The sequence below is a fragment of the Rhinolophus sinicus genome, linkage group LG03 (assembly GCF_036562045.2).
Source record: "Rhinolophus sinicus isolate RSC01 linkage group LG03, ASM3656204v1, whole genome shotgun sequence".
In the NCBI taxonomy this organism is placed as follows: Eukaryota; Metazoa; Chordata; class Mammalia; order Chiroptera; family Rhinolophidae; genus Rhinolophus; species Rhinolophus sinicus.
In genome coordinates, this window is record NC_133753.1 from 24,181,644 (window position 1) to 24,197,748 (window position 16,105).

Consider the following 16,105-nt stretch of genomic DNA (forward strand, 5'->3'; position numbering starts at 1 on the left):
TGTGTGTGTTCTCTGGGCAGAGGGGTAGGTGGCAGGGGACCTTCCACACCTCTCTGCTGCAGCCATCTGTCATTAGATTGAAACTGGCATGGCTAGTCGACAGCCCTCTGGCCAGACACGTGTCTCCACCTCCTCCTCCTCCCTGAAGCTCTGTCACGGAGTCGGGGCCAAAACTGTCTCCAGCAATTAGTTTGTCCTCGTTGAGGCCTCCCTGGGAGTGCCAGCAGCCAAGGGAGAGCATGTGCAGGGCAGGGGCAGGCTACAGCCAGGGGCCCTCTGCTTCCTTCCCAGTACGTGCCCAGGCAGAGGTGCAGCAGGTCAGGGACCAGAAGACCTGAATTCCAGGCTCACATGGCCCAGGTTTCCTTACCAGGAAAGTTACATGTCTCTGCCCTACAGGAGTCATGGGCATTTTGTGATGTTCAGACTCCTTGGGGTGCCGGTTGATTCCAGCACATCCGTCTGCCGCTGCTTTGCTTCCTCGGGTCTAAGAGTCCCAATTGCAAGGTTGCTGGCAGCTCCCAAGTGTCTCCTTGAAGCACCCATAGGAATCACGGCTTAACTACTCTCTCTCTCTCCAGATCTCACAAATCCTCCTCACTCTATTTTCCAACCTGTTATTTTATCCTTGATCTGGCTGAGGGGCCATGAGGGGTAGTATAGGTTTTTCACCATTTCCTTTATCTATTCTGCATGGCACTTTGGTTATACACATTTATCCAGCAACTGATTAGTTCTTCTGGCCTCCTCCTGGGTATCCTTGTATTTTTTTTTTTCATTCACTCTCCTAATCTCTTATTTAAAAGGGGGACAAAGGGGTAGGGGAGAGTTCCAGGAAGGGTGATACTTTTCCTGCTGGGCAGGTGTCTCCCTGGGGCCTCTAGACCCTAGGATTTTCAGCCTAGACAACTCCTAAGACTTGCATAAATTCAATCATTTATTTATTTGGAGGCAGTAGAAAGTAATGGTTCAGAATTTATCTTCTGGGAGCAGGTGGCTGAGATCATAATCCCAGCTCAATCCACCTGCTAGGTGACCTTGGGCAGGTTTCCTAACCCCTCTGTGCCTCAGTTTGCTCATGTGTAAAATGGGGACAATATTAGTAAGTACCTCCAAGAGCTGTTATGAGAATGAAATTAGTTAATAAATGTAAAAGCCTTTATAATAGGGCCTGGCTCTTAGTGAGTGCCATTTTAGTGTTTGCTATTATTATTCATTCCCTTTTGACTGAATTCCTGTACTGTTCCATGTGCCGTGCTTGGCTCTAGAGACATAGCAGTGACGAGGAAGACAAGGTCCTCGCTGTCATAGAGCTTATGCTTTATTGGGGGAGATGGGCAAGACAACAGGCTGTCACGGAGCAGCGTATTAATGCTATGACAAGGGAAATCCTGCATTGGGAGCACTTGAGAGGGGTGCCTGGTGTGGGTGGCAGTGGCAGGGGCAGTGATACCTGTCCTCACCCCTCACTCTGAATCGTACGGCTCAAATGCTGGGCGTGGGGCTGCTCATATTTCCCAGTACCTCTCCCATCCTTCTGTCTCAGTGCCAGCATTTTCAGAATCCACATTTATACCCACTCAGTGATCTTTTAGGCTGGAGACTGGTCACCATAGTTGAAAACATGGGAACCCCTAGCAAAACCCTCCATGGCAGGAACAAATATTACAACTTATATTTACATCTTTTTAATCTTAAAAAAATTAAGCCTTAATTTTTTAAAAATAAGACTAAGTTATATCCTCGCTTATTTTGTTCCGTATGTCAGACTGTCACCTGTCATGTTTGGCAATTCAAACCTTACCCAAAGATAGCAGCTAATGACAGTCCTCGGGGAAAACTGTGGTTCCAAGAAAAGGTGGTGCCTCTTATATTTGTCTAGCATATCACAACACAAAACATACAACAATGCTTGGTTTATGGGATATTTCAATTACTTTATCTAGGTTTTTATTTATAATTTTAGATCTGGATTTTTTTTTAATTGGGGAATATTGAGGAACAGTGTGTTTCTCCAGGGCCATCAGCTCCAAGTCGTTGTCCATCAATCTAGTTGTGGAGGGCGCAGCTCAGCTCCAAGTCCAGTCGCTGTTTTCAATATTTAGTTGCGGGGCACAGCCCACCATCCCATGCGGGAATTGAACCGGCAACCTTGTTGAGAGCTCACATTCTAACCAACTGAGCCATCTGATCACCCCTCCAGAAGCTCAGTGGCAGCTCATTGTCTTCAAAGTAGTTGTGGAGGGCGCAGCTCACTGGCCCATGTGGGAATCAAACCAGCAACCCTGTTGTTCAGAGCTCACGCGCTAACCAACGGAGCCATCCGGCAGCCCTATGTTGTCTAGTTTTAACTAAAGCAACACTCACCAAGTGGAGAAGTGATTCTAAAAAAAAAAAAAAAAAAGAAAAAATCCCTGCAAAGTAATAGAATTCAAGATAATGCGAATAACATAATCACAAGTAATCATTAAAAAATGCAAAGCTGACACTTCTCCTCTAACCTGTAATCATCCATATATCAAGGTAAAAATACTGATAGCCTCTCAGATATGACCCAAAATAGAGCCCAGAATCCAAAGATCAAGAAGGCTATATGAAATATAGTTTTATCTGCTGTCATTACTAACAAACCTGCCCAAAGATAGCAGCTAATGACAATCAACGCTGTATTGATTAGAAAAACATGTAAAAACAAGGAGACACTCAAACTTGGCTGTACAACTGGATGAAAGTATAGCTACTTCTAACATGTCTCTTGGTATTTATAAGAATCTATTTCAACAATAAAATATATGAAGAACTATCTTTTTGTCAGCCACTAAAGAAAGGATGAGCCAAAGGACACATATTCTCAACAATAAATAACTTCTTGAATAAAAATCAACTTTATCACACAACTTTGGAAGTGTAGCCGCTGGGGCTATGACAGCAGGTAAGGTAATGGCGATGCAGAGAACTGGATATAGAATTCCCTTATCACAGCCTTCATAAGCAAGCTATTGCCACAAAGAAGTCCAAGCCTGAAGAAGGCAGATTGCTACAGGAAGTCATGCAGTTAACTTTTTAAGAGAAGACCTTTAAAGTATAATGGTTTCTTTTAGAACTTTGTGTTGGAATAATGTCTGTGAAAAATCCCTTATACCCCTTGAGAATTGCTGGCTATGCCTTGGCAAAGGAATTGTCAAACTTAAGGATGAGTTTTTATGTTTTAAACAAAAAGATGGGTTTTCTCCATTTGCCGCCTTTTTCTGGGCTGACAGGCGGCTGTCAGTCCTGTTACCTGCTGGAGTTGCAGAAGGTTGCCGTACTACTCTGGCCCTTCGAAGTAATGGAGATTCTTCCCCCAGTTTTATTTAACATAAATATTTTTTTTTTTTAATCTGTAAAGTAAGGAGGGATGTTGTGAAATCAAGGCGGGAAGTGTATCAGCACCAAAATACTGAAAACTATTTCCTCATTGTGGGATGGATGTTGTAAACCATCTCCATCTGCACTCTTGAAAAACTTGAAAGCTGGAATTTTATAACTCAATTAGAATTTGTAAGAGCAACTAAGTGACTGCCAGGAAGATGGAAATTTACTAGCCAGATTTCAACAACAGCATCACATGGTTGGTGATTGTGAGCGAAAAATGAATGTAATGGTTTTGTAAGAGCATTCACTCAGGAGCTTGTTCCATCTTGAGCTAGGCTACTCTGTCAGGTACTGCAGCATTAAAACCAAGTATCAAAATAAATTGATCCAGGGTGTGAATTGTATCCAGATGTTTAAAAACTAATAAAACAACTGCAGTTACATGAGATGTAACCATTAGGAGAAACTCGGTGATGGACTCACCGCCTCTCTGTACTATTTTTTGCAACTTCCTACAAATCTATAATCACTTCGAAAGAAAAAGTTAGAAAAGTAATAACAAAACATGTTCAATCATATGTTATATTGCATTATATTGATATTATTGTATTATATTGATATTGTATTATATTGACATAGAATATATAACTGTCTATAAGATATATAGTTACTTAGTATCATTTTTTAAAATTTATTGGGGTGACAATTGTTAGTGAAATTACATAGATTTCAGGTGTACAATTCTGTATTACATCATCTATAAATCCCATTCACCACCCAGAGTCAGTTCTCCTTCCATCACCATATAGTTGATCCCCTTTACCCTCATCTCCCACCCCCCACCCCCCTTACCCTCTGGTAACCACTAAACTATTGTCTGTGTCTATGAGTTTCTGTTTCTCATTTGTTTGTCTTGTTCTCTTGTTGGTTTTGGTTTATATACCACATATCAGTGAAATCATATGGTTCTCTGCTTTTTCTGTCTGACTTATTTCGCTTAGCATCATACTCTCAAGATCCATCCATGTTGTCACAAATGTTCCTATATCATCTTTTCTTACCGCCAAATAGTATTCCATTGTGTATATATGCCACAACTTCTTTACCCATTCATCTATCGAAGGACATTTTGGTTGTTTCCATGTCTTAGTATCGTTTTTAAGAGCAAGGTGAGATAAGAGTAACCTGGTGGGAACCAGGGAAGGGATTTCAGCCAAGGAGGCACAGCTGCCCAGGGTGATAGCTGAGAGAGATGGAGCGTCACACCTGCAGGGTGGGCTGGAGATCCAGACTGCACCCCAGTTCCCAGCATGGGTGACAGAGGAGCCCAAGGGCCCTCACTGAGACCTGCCTGTATCTTTACTCCTCAGCCTCCCCAGTGATTGAAAATGGTCATCTGGAGTGTCCCCAGGGCTACAAGAGACTAAATGTCACTCATTGTCAAGGTAAGGATGACAGGGGCCAAGGCTGGGCTTGAGAAAGGGAAACGGCAGAGATCTGATGATGTAGGGACACCCCCACCCGCCCCCAGACAGGAGAAGCAGTTGATGCTGCCTGAGTGGTCTCTACTAGGTACCTCTAAGCCCCAGTTTGGGGGAGTTATGGGGACTGCTATTTCCAGGGGCCTAAAGAAGTCGGGGGATAGTGATAGATTTACCTGAGAAAGGGCCTGGGAGCTGAGCCCATCTCCTCCTCCCCATCTCCGCCCACCCCCTCCCAGACCTGGGCCAGGTACCTCTCTAGGGCTGTGTAGTTCCGTGTCTGAGGATGCCAGCCCAGTCTCCACACATCCACTCATCTCCAGGGCTAATCTCCCTGGGATGGGAGGACGTTTGACTCCAGGATGGGAAATCAAGTCAGCCTAAGTTGATGGGGACCTCTGTGGACTTTCCTCAACAAAGCACCTTCAGCTGCTCAGGCGTCCCCTGCCTCAACCCACAGCAGGGTGGGGGGCACAGTTGGAGGAGAGAAGGACTGTACAGCACAGACTCTGGCCTTGCTGGCCTGGCTGACAGCACTGTAAGGTCAGCTGAGGCCCAGGGTGCTCTGCATTAGAGAGCCCCTAGAAGGACAAGGCCCAGGGGCACCTTGGGACAGAGGGGTAGGAAGTAGGTTCAGCTATGGCTTTGTCACTACAGAGGATTCTACAGAATGACTGAGGGGTCCTGAAGCCTTCACTGAGGGGAAAGCGGCTGCCACCCAGCAGCTCAGGCTCTGAGTGGAGAGCCCCTGTTGGCTGTGGCCTGGCAATAGGTCTGATCTGAGCAGGGCCTTCCAGCCGGGGGCTCTCTACGGCTTACTTTGGGTGAAGTTGGGTTGGAGACAAGGGATTGACCCAGATGGCCTCCTAGGGCCTTCTCTCTGGAGGCTTCTTCAGGACAAAAAAGTCTAAGGAGCCCTGGGGTGGCTGTGGGGTACCAGGCCCTAGAGGGAATTTCTGGCCCATGGATAAGAAAAGGTGGACCAGGCAAAAGGGTGGGCCTCTGCCCTAGCCCAGCCTGGGGCAGCCTCCCTGAGTGGCAGTGGGCTGCGGGCCTAGTGGACAGCGGATGTGGGAAGATGTCTGTAGTTTTGCCCTTGAAGCGGGCAGTAAGGTCGTTCATACATAAACTGTCCCCAGGGGCCTCTCCTCTTGGAAGGTTTCCCAGCCTGCCAAGGTTAAACTTATTCCCAGAATCTCAAATGTGCTCTTTGCTCTCCCTCTACGGAGACTCCAGTATATATGATGCCAAGGGGACCTCCCCAGGAGGCCACGCCCCTGAAACCTCTACCCTTCCCATGTCTGTGGCCTTGGTCTCCCTGTCTGTGAAGGGACCCACTCAACTCTGTACTCACAGGCACCATCCTTCCTCTCTCTCCATTCTTCTCTCCCACTTCCACAGGGTAATTTTGGGGTGTTGCTATGAACTGCACACATTGTGCTAGGTTCTACTACACAGGGATGGCTCATACATAGCTGCTGTCCCAGGCGAAGACAGACAACTTAAAAATTACACACCATGAGAAAAGTGCTCTCGATGGAAAGAAGCGCTAGGTGTTATGGGATCGCATGGTGGGGACCCTTCCCAGACTGGAGGCTCGGGGAAGTCTTCAGGTGATACCTGACCTAGACTTACAGAATGTGTAGTGGTGGCCAGCCAAAGGGGAGATGGGCATTCCAGACACAGAGAACAAGTGCACACAAAGGAGTAATTCGGGTTGGCTGGAGTAGAGACTGCGTACAGACAGGAGATAACACGGGCATCCCAGGGTCTCCTCAGAGCCACTACTCACCCACAGGCTTTGGAGAAATGTGGTGGACGGCCTTAGATACCACGTCAGGGTGTAGGGGCTCCGTCTGGGAGCTGATAGGGAGCCCGGAGACTTCTCAAGCAAAGCGGAGGCAAGTCAGATTTGTGTGTAGACATATCACTCTGGCCACAGTCTGGCAGCAAATGGATCAGGTTCCCTTCCTAGTTCTCCCTCCAGTGGGGCGTCCTGCCGAGGAGTGGTTGGGTCGTCTTTCAGCCCCTTCATTCCCGTGCTCGGTGCCAGTTTCCCCAAAGCCTGTGAGTGAGCAGACGGCGCTGATGATGCGGGGCTGCCAGGTGTGAGCTCCTGGCCCTGGAGGTGGGTGCCCTTCACACACCTTTCATGCTCACCATCACTGCTGCCACCATATCAGCCACAAAGGTGCCATCACCAAGAGGGACCCTGGCTTCTTGGAGCTTCGAGTGTGAGAGCTGGGATCTCCTCTTGGCACAAAGAAGTTTGGGGCGTGAAACACTTTTGAGATCCCAAAGGGAGCTGACGTAGCTCCTCGTGTGAGCATCCCCTGGTCTCGGGGCGTGTGGGTGGCCTGTCTGAGGCAGGAGAGTTGGAAGGACCTGGAGACATACCCTCCTAACCCTCTGCCCCCAAGCACCTGCCTCCTCTTTCTTTTTGGGGTCCCTCCAGACTGCAGCTCACTGCAGACATGTTCTCCAGACTTTGGGTCCTGCAGAGAAGCTTCAAGATCTCACAAGGAAAGCTGAATAAGAGGGTCTAGAAAATACTTTCTCCACCTTCCAACCCCAAATGTCCCCTTCTCTGCTTCCTCTGTTTGCCTCCCAGCATGTCACTTACTAGCTGCGTGACTTTGGGCAAGTGACTCTTGGAGCCTCAGTTTCCCCACCTATAAAATGAGGACACATGGACCTACTTGATAAAATTGTGAGAATTAAATGAGATGTTATATGTAAAGCACTTGGCACGGTACCTGACACATAATAGGAACTCAATAAACATGAGCTCTTAATATTATGATCATTATTACTAGTTACAGGACCAAGCGATTTGAAATTTTTATCTCATTTTATCCTCCTATCTATGATTATCTGGTAGTTACTATTATTATCCCCATTTTACAGATCAGGAAACTGAGACACAGAGAGAGGGATCACACATAATAAATGACAGCTCTCTTATTGTTGTCCTTTCATTTGGAGAAAGTATTTGAAGATCTCTGCCCCAGCCCTGCCTCGCCCCCCAGTCAGGCCTCGGTGGGGCGGGCACCTGGTCATCTTCTCCATCCCTGCAGATATCAATGAGTGCCTGACCCTGGGCCTGTGTAAGGACTCGGAGTGCGTGAACACCAGGGGCAGCTACCTATGCACCTGCAGGCCTGGCCTCATGCTGGATCCATCGAGGAGCCGCTGTGTGTGTGAGTGCTGGTGGGGCCCAGGGGTGGGGGACACGGGGAGGCAAGATGAGACCCTTGGCATCCACGGGCTGGGCCCAGAGCAGAAATTTCCACCAGGCCCCATCCCAGGGCCCAGTGTCAAAAACTCAAGCTGGAACTGAGCCCAATGTACAATAATGGATCTGTTTCCTACTGCTGGAACAGAGACAGTTACTACTTCATTTTTGGCTTTAGGCATTTCTTTGGGGACTTTGCAGTTTGAGGTTTTCTACTTTGTCTAATCATTTCTGTCCTACCTGTTGCCTCATTTACTTTGGGGGAACACGTGTTGCCTCTGCTCTAATATCTGGCCGAGCAGCGGCTGACTCTTCTAGAGCCTGAGCTTAGCAGCCTGGTCACTTAGCTGCAGACCTTTCTCGAGGGGTCTGTGTCTAGCATGAATGGCACTGCTGCCCCAGCCCCGGGGCCTTTCCATAATCCTGTGGTCCCTCGTGGTTTTGAATGTGTCTCGGCACCCATGAACACGTGTGTCACAAGTTATGTTAGCATCGTGTCAGCGTGCGCACGCATGTACACACCCAGGCAACTGTTTCCAGTGACCTCTGTGGTTTCCAGCTGGGAGAGGCCCAGGTTGACAGCCCCAACCCCCATGTCAGAGCTGACGCCATGGCCCAGACAGGGCTTTCCTGGGGCAGGGAGACCTGACCAGAGCTGAATAAAACCAGTCCCCACTGGCCCCTACAAAGTGATAGCCCAGGTCAGCCACCCCCACTCAGCAAAGCTCCCTCAAGCTATCTAAGCCCTCAGCCTGCAAACTGCCAGGTACTGGATCTGAGGAGATCACAGAATGAACACGACGCCAGCACCACCCAGAGGAAACATCCCATTTGAAGGGAGGAGTCGATCCAGTGTGTGTCTCCAGGGGGAGGACACAGGAAGAGTCTTAGGAGTGGACACCCACAGAGTCAGTGGGCCCAGAGTAGGGAGAACATGTCAGGCCACTCTCGGGAAGACCTCCTGGTGACAGAGACATGTAATCAAGTCCCTGATGAACGTACAGCCCTTCCTTCTCTCCAGCCCCACCCCCACTTAAGATTCCTTTATCAAGCAGCTGTGTTTAATGTCTGAGGTGACATATTTATTAGTGCCAAAGAGAGACCCTTAGTATAAGAAAGCAGAGATGGCCCGTGGCTGTTCTTTATTTTTTTCTCCCTCCCTAATGTTATCCGCTCCAGTCCCCTCTGATGATTCATCTCTCTGTAAGTAAGAGGGGGGCAGGCTCAAAGTTTCTCTTCCCTTCATTTCTGAGCTTTGCCCCTCTTCCCTGTCACCTGACCAGGGCTAGTAGAGCAATCTACAAGGGTCCCTCTAGGCTGGGCCACCTCCTGATATTCCCAGCTAGGTCACCTCTACCCTCCTGCCCTAAAGGACAGAGCCCTTCCATACAATATCCCAAGGGAAGTGGCAGCTGGAGGCAGGTTTGCCCCTGGACACCCAGGTTCATGGACTGACTGATAACTGACCTTTGTGTAGCGCATGGCCTTTGACAAGGCATTCTCTCATGTATCACTCACTGTAAAGAAGGTTTATTAGTCAGGAGTCTTTGGGTTGCAAGTGACAGAACCTCAACTCAAACCACCGTAAACAAATATAATGAATTCATCTACACAACTAGGAAGGCCAGGGCTACCGTGTTTCCCTGAAAATAAGACCTAACTGGAAAAGAAGCTCTAGCATGATTGTTCTGCATGGGGACCTCCCCCGAGCAAAAATTAACATAAGACCCGGTCTTCTTTTGGGGGAAACCCAGTAGGGGTGCCTTGGGCTTGACCAGATCCAGGCTCCCCCAGTGTCACGAGGATGTCTTGCTCTAGTGTTTCCTCTTCTTTGAAAAGTGGCCACCAGACACTCCAGGCCTACATCTCCCAGCCTTGCAAACTCAATTTTTTAAAACATAGAAAAATTAAAAGCACCTCTTTTCTAAAACTCCAGGAAAAGTCCCCAAACTGATTTTTTACCACTGGGCCTAATTGTCAATGCTCATCCCTGACCCAACGCTGTGACCAGGGGAAAGGACTATACGTTTTCAGCCAGGAAGTGGGGTCAGCCTCCACTCCCACCACATGGACCAAAGCTGGGGGATGGCGTGGATCCCATAGTAAAATGAGGGTGCTGTTATCAGAATATGGGGGCATAGGTGCCAGGCAGGCAGAAATACAGGCATCTACTACACATGGAATCATCACCTTATTTCACACATAAAGAAGGTAAAGCCCAGGGAGGTCATGTAGCTCATGGTGAAGCAGGGATTTGAACTTGGGCTGCTCAGTCCTGACCAGGAATCCCCAGAGTCATCAGTTCCTGAGCTATAAGTGTTGCCCTCTTCACCCCACACCTCGTCCCCTTGTCCAGCCTTCTTAGGATTTCAGTCTCTTCCACCAAGGCCTGGCCTCCTCTTCTTCTGTTGAGCTAATTTACAAGAGACTAGTCTGTAATATTTACAAGCAAGGGGACAATGGTGGTAGCATTGTTATTATAGAAACCCCGCCCAGCTTGCCCTCCCTCTGGTCCACCAGAGTTTGATTCAAGGATCTAGCCATCTATCCATCGATCCAACAGCATTTACTGAATAGCTGCCTGCTCCAGACGCTGTGTAGGCTGTCTTGGTTACAAAGATGACCAAGTTAGGGTCCCTGTCCTCAAAGCTGCCCATCAGGCCTTTGGTTCTTCCCTTGTCTCATCTCCCCAAGAAGACTATGGCCCCCAGAGAACACTGCTGCCCACTCACCCCCATGCTGGGCTTTGGTCGACACTTGTAAACTCAGCACCTGGAGACAAGCAGGTACCTCCCTATTTCCTGCTCTCAGGTTCTCCACATGAATGGGAGTCAAGGGTACCCTCAAACAGGTAACATAAGGAGGTGCTGAAGTGTTCCACTGCATTCTTGTGAGCATTGTTAGGGCCCCAAACTTCCGGACTGAGAGTTGGGCCAGGCCAATCCCAGTGCATGCAACCAGCTATGCCTCCATCCTCAGCTTTCCCTCCTATGCTTTCCTCTCCTGCTGGCTACCTGCCATCCCCACCTGCTGTGTCTGTTACAGCGGACAAGGCCGTGTCCATGCAACAGGGGCTGTGCTACAGGTCGCTCGGGCCGGGCATCTGTGCCCTGCCTTTGGCCCAGAGGATCACCAAGCAGATATGCTGTTGCAGCCGAGTGGGCAAAGCATGGGGCAGCAAGTGTGAGAAATGCCCCCTGCCTGGCACAGGTAACCCTCTGTTTCCCTCTCAGCTCTGGCCATCAAGGGGCTTCCTCCAAGCCAGGGGCCATTTCTCCCCACTGGTCCCTAACATTAAGCCAGAAGACCCTAGTCTTTCTTCTGGCTCAATTCCTTAACCCAGCCTGGGATCCCTCCCTCCTCGCTGCCACAGTAGCTTTGTCCTTCAAAGGGAGGGAAGGGGTGACGCTGGGTTCCTGCAGGAACAGCACCTCTCAGCGTGTCCTCTGACTGTTGATCTTGCAGAGGCCTTCAGGGAGATCTGCCCTGCTGGCCATGGCTACACCTATTCGAGCTCAGACATCCGCCTGACGGTGAGGAAAGCTGAGGAGGAGGAACTGGCCAGGCCCTTATGGGAGCAAGGACAGAAGAGCAATGGGACCCTGCCCGAGACAGCAGAGAGGCAGCCACTCCGCGCAGCCACTGGCACTTGGCTGGAGGCCGGAACCACCCCTGACAAGGGTATTTGGTCTGGGGGAGATGCCTGAGGGATTACCCTTCCCCTTGGGTTACAGCACCTCAAAGAGCCACTGGGTACTTATCCTGGATGCATGGCATCTCCTCTCCAAAGGGAGTTTGGAGCAGCAGCACCCCAACCTGAGAACCTGCTCTCCTGGCCTGGCATGACGGGAAAGCCTCACCCCTTTCCTTGCCCATATGCAGTTAGGAGGTGCCCACATCCCAGGAAGTTGCCGGTGGAGGTGCGAGAGGTCAGCAGCAGTCGCCACTCCAGCTGCTCAGGCCTTTCCATGCCCTGCCCCTGGCCTTGCGTCTTCGGAGGCTGGTGCATGCTGCAAGGCCTGAAGAGCTGGCAGGTGGATGCTGGGCCTCCGAGTGCTTTATCTCCCCTTCCCTGGCCTTCAAGTCAAAACACTAACTCCAGCTCAACTGCCTTAGGCCCAGGAGGCCTGCAGCTTGGAAGAGACTGGGCTTATGGCATCCCCAGCAGGTGTCCTGGGAAATCATGCAGAAAGCATGTTCAAGTTACTGGTAGCAGAGAGCAGGAGGCCAAGGATATATTAGGACAAGGAGAACTAAGTGATGGCCAAAATTGCTCCAGGAATCTGGAACAGACAGAGATGTCAGGACAGAGCCTTAGTCGTCATGGAAACTAGACATGGGGCAAGCAGGCAGCAGATCTTCTCCTTCCTAGAACTGTTCCCCTGGCCTGTAACCCAGAGTGAGAGGCAGTGACCCAGTGTGGCTGGGAGGCTTGGCAGGAGGAGGGTTACAGCTAGGACTGATGGGGGACTAGCCTGGGAGGGGGTGGGACTCTTGTCACCAGAAGCCTTAAAGGGAGCAGGAGGTTTCCTTTCACCAAGTGAATAACCTCATAGGCCCTCCAAACCTGGGATTCTGGAACCTGTAGTGGCCAGTCCCAGGGGGCGGGAGGGGCAGAGGCAGGCAAGAAGATCCCCAGCTCTCTCCACTGCTGACCTGTGGGGGACAAGGTCAAGAGGTCACGATTGAACCAGCCCTGGCGGTGGGTGGAGGGGAGAAGGCGCCCAGATTGTTCTCCCTGAGCTCATGTTCTCACCTTTCCTTCCCAGGTGACTCTCAGGCTGGCCAGGTAAGTGAGTCCTCCCACAAGGGAGTTGGGCAAGCATGGCAGAGAGTGGAACCTGGTAGCCACTGAGGCCACAGGGCCGTGTCCCGTGAGGGAGGAAAGGGAGAAGGATGGAGTACATGTAGGATTTTACTTGCAGAAATGCTGAAGCGGGAGGGTTACTCCAAACACCTTGTTTTACCCGAAAGGAAGCCATGACAACAGCTCCTGTTTATCAATTAGCTTCTATGCTCTCTTTGGGATGGTTCGGGGCCCTCTTCAGAAGGGAAGCAGGAATGTGTCCTGTTAGTCCTGGCTGTCATTCAAACACTGTGGATGAGGTCTAGAACTAGTTGTGGATTAATTTCAGATTTGGCACTTTCTGAGCTTGATTTGCTTAAATCTCAAGGTCTCCTCTGAGAATGGCTCATGGGGAAGTAGAGGCCTAGTTGTGTATAGCCTGAAACCCCCTCACTGAGAAAGGGGGGTCCCACTCCCTTCCCTGTACCCAGGAGTCTGCTGTAAAACACTGAGTGACCTCCTAGAAAAACATTCCAGAAGAGTGAATCAGCTTCTTCTTTCTCCAGTCTGCCAATCCCTTCCCTGTCCCCTGCCCCTCCAACCTACATACCTAACTGTCCCCCAACACTGTTTTTCCGATGAGCTTCTCTCCCTGGAGAACTGCATGTTGTCCTCCCAGACCGAAGTTCTACTTCTGTGTCCTGACAGATTCTAGCCACGCTCCTGCTCCTCTGTCATCCTCTGCCCATGCTCCTTCTCCAGGCGCCCACCGTTTATCTGCCTCTGTCCGTGGGCTGTGCTGAGGGACACCGGGTGTGGCCTAGGGTCTTGGCTTCCCCTCACTGGCCCCATGACCCTAGATAGGCAGTGAACGTCTGGAGCTTCTGTTGCTGTATCTGAGCTCACAGCATTGATATGATACTTGGTGATATGACACTGAGATGGCACATGACATACACCAGCTCATTTAATCATTTTAGTATATGTGCTGCCGAAGCGAGCACAGCTCATTTAATCATTATAACCTACTATCATAGGAATGTTGAGAAGATTAAAACAGTTAACATAAAGTACCTAGCAAAATGCCCAGCATGTAGTAAAAATTCATCCATGCCAGGAATGCATGAAAATGTGAGTGAGTGATTTGGATGGGAAACCCGGAAGCAGGAGGGAGGGTGGCAGAAGGAAGAGTGTCATAGGGGTGACAGAGGAGCCAAGAGTGACATTCTCCCATTTCTGTGCAGGTCACAACCAGTGTTACCCAAGTACCTGCCTGGGTCCCAGGTGAGTCCCTCTTCCTAGCAGCTCCCAGGAAACAGAAAAGGGAGGGAAGGAGAGACCTTCATCTAGTAGTGGAGTTAGTACACCTGAGCTGATACACGGAGCTCAAATCAGATGAGGTCGTGGATGACGAGGCGACATGTGAATGCTTTTCTGGGAGCCCTATACACCTGAGGAGGTCAGCGAAAAACAGTAATGCTATGCAAATATTTCCCTAACACAGCATTCTGCCTGCATTTCATAGTGTCACTCAGCGTAGAAAGGAGACCAAGAAGAAAGCACTAGCTGGCTGGTCATGTTCCCAGAGCCCTTTGCCAGTGGTCTATCTTCCCCTGGGAACAGTGAGGGCTCTGCAGAGCCCAGCTTGCCAGTCGCTCGGGTTGGAGACAGGGTGCTGTTCCAAAGTCAGAAAGCCGAACTTCCGCTTCCTGTACTGTCAAACGGACACTAATACCTGCCCTGCTGCCTCCCAAGGCAGATGAGATGTTCACGTTCATGGCAGAGCTCTGGAAGCTATAAAGTGCTTTGCAAACAGAAAGAGAAGAATGCTGAAGTGGGAACCAGGAGACCTGGCTTTGGCTCTGTGTCCAGCAAGACAAGTGGCCATTTCTGCGAGTTTCCGTCTCCTTGCTGGTGAAATGGAGCCAGAGACTGGATGAGCGCTAAGACCCATTAGAGCGTTCACATGCTCTGACTTTATTTGGAGCCAGGTCAAGGTTCAGGAGGCTAGGAGGCAGAAGGGGTTCTAGGCTCCACCCATGGCTCTTGGAGTCCTAACGGCAGAGAAGGGAAGGGCCCCTGCCAGCATCTCTGGATGGAATACTGTCCAAGATCGGAAGGCAGGCAGCCAGGGGGCCACGGAGCCAAGACACCCTCCCTCTCCCCTCTGCAGGAGATGCTGCAGGACAACCTGGACAGGGGATTACAGAGACCCAGGAAACAGAGCAAGTGACCACCCCCACCAATGTGCTGGTGACCTTGGGTTCCCCAGGTACCTCCTGCCAGCCCCATGAGGTGTGACTGCCCAGAGCCAACTCCATGGCCTCTCAACCCGATGAACAGTCTCCAGCGAACTCCTGCCCACGCTCAGGGCCCCCGGCCTCACCTCAGAGAGCACAGGGCGCCCTAGTGAACACGGAGTCCTTTCTGGAGCACTGTTCCAGCCAGGAAGAGAAACAGAAGGGACTCCTGGGGGAGGGTCTTACTCAGAGGGTCCTTCTTGAGGAAAGGGAGCATGCAGAGCCTCCAGGAGCCTGGCTCTTCCAGGCTACTGAGCCTGAGTCGGCTGAGGACCCTGGCAGTGGGCAGCCTCTGCCCACGGGGACGGCCAACTTTCAGGAAGGAACTGGTTCTAGTTCTCAAGGTTGTTTAACTGCCTGAAAGTCTGTGTCCACCCCTCTGGCCCACTACAGTGGTGAGGGGGTGCCGTGTGGGGAGATCCTGGCAAATCCACCTTGCTCTGGAATGCGCATTCCTCAAAGGCTCATTGTCTGGGGACTTGGTTCCAGAGAAGCAAGGCCACGTTGCCACTGCTGCCCCCTGTGTGTGTGTGAGCTCACATGTGCCCACACTAGGGGCTCGCTGATCTCTTAACCCCACAGGCTGAGGCCACCTTGGGGGAGGGGTATGTCTGGATTGCCTGTGGCAAAAGAAGGGCCCTGCAGCCTGATGGAACACTCGGAGTGTGGGTGGGTGGAGGTTTCGGCTTCCCAGGCCTGAACCAAGACATCCCACTACCTGCTCCGAGGACCTCTCCTCGGGGCTCAGTGCACTGCTCTAGGGAGTGTTCTGGTCTCCCCTCTGCCTGGCAAGCAATATGAGCTGGGTGAAAGGGCTCAGCTCAGGCGTCTGAGTCTAACAAGGAAAATGCACCTGGAAATGACAAGGAAAATACTACGTAGATAGGGGAGGACCCAGCTAAGAGTGGGATGAGGTTTCTGTCTCCTTTGAGGCCCTTGTGCCCTGTCC

At 50.4% G+C, this 16,105-nt stretch overlaps 1 protein-coding gene across 2 annotated transcripts in view; it reads left to right on the forward strand.

The window, feature by feature from the left end:
- The window catches only part of LTBP2 (latent transforming growth factor beta binding protein 2), a 98,416-nt gene that overhangs the window by 59,907 nt on the left and 22,404 nt on the right, over positions 1-16,105 (forward strand). The window contains exons 9-15 of one of the 2 annotated variants that reach the window (XM_074327209.1): positions 4,725-4,799; positions 7,913-8,035; positions 11,116-11,280; positions 11,536-11,751; positions 12,840-12,859; positions 14,101-14,140; positions 15,030-15,128. In XM_074327209.1, the coding sequence (XP_074183310.1) occupies positions 4,725-4,799; positions 7,913-8,035; positions 11,116-11,280; positions 11,536-11,751; positions 12,840-12,859; positions 14,101-14,140; positions 15,030-15,128 (738 nt within the window). The remainder of the gene's footprint in view (positions 1-4,724; positions 4,800-7,912; positions 8,036-11,115; positions 11,281-11,535; positions 11,752-12,839; positions 12,860-14,100; positions 14,141-15,029; positions 15,129-16,105) is intronic. The other variant, XM_074327210.1, reaches the window with a different exon arrangement.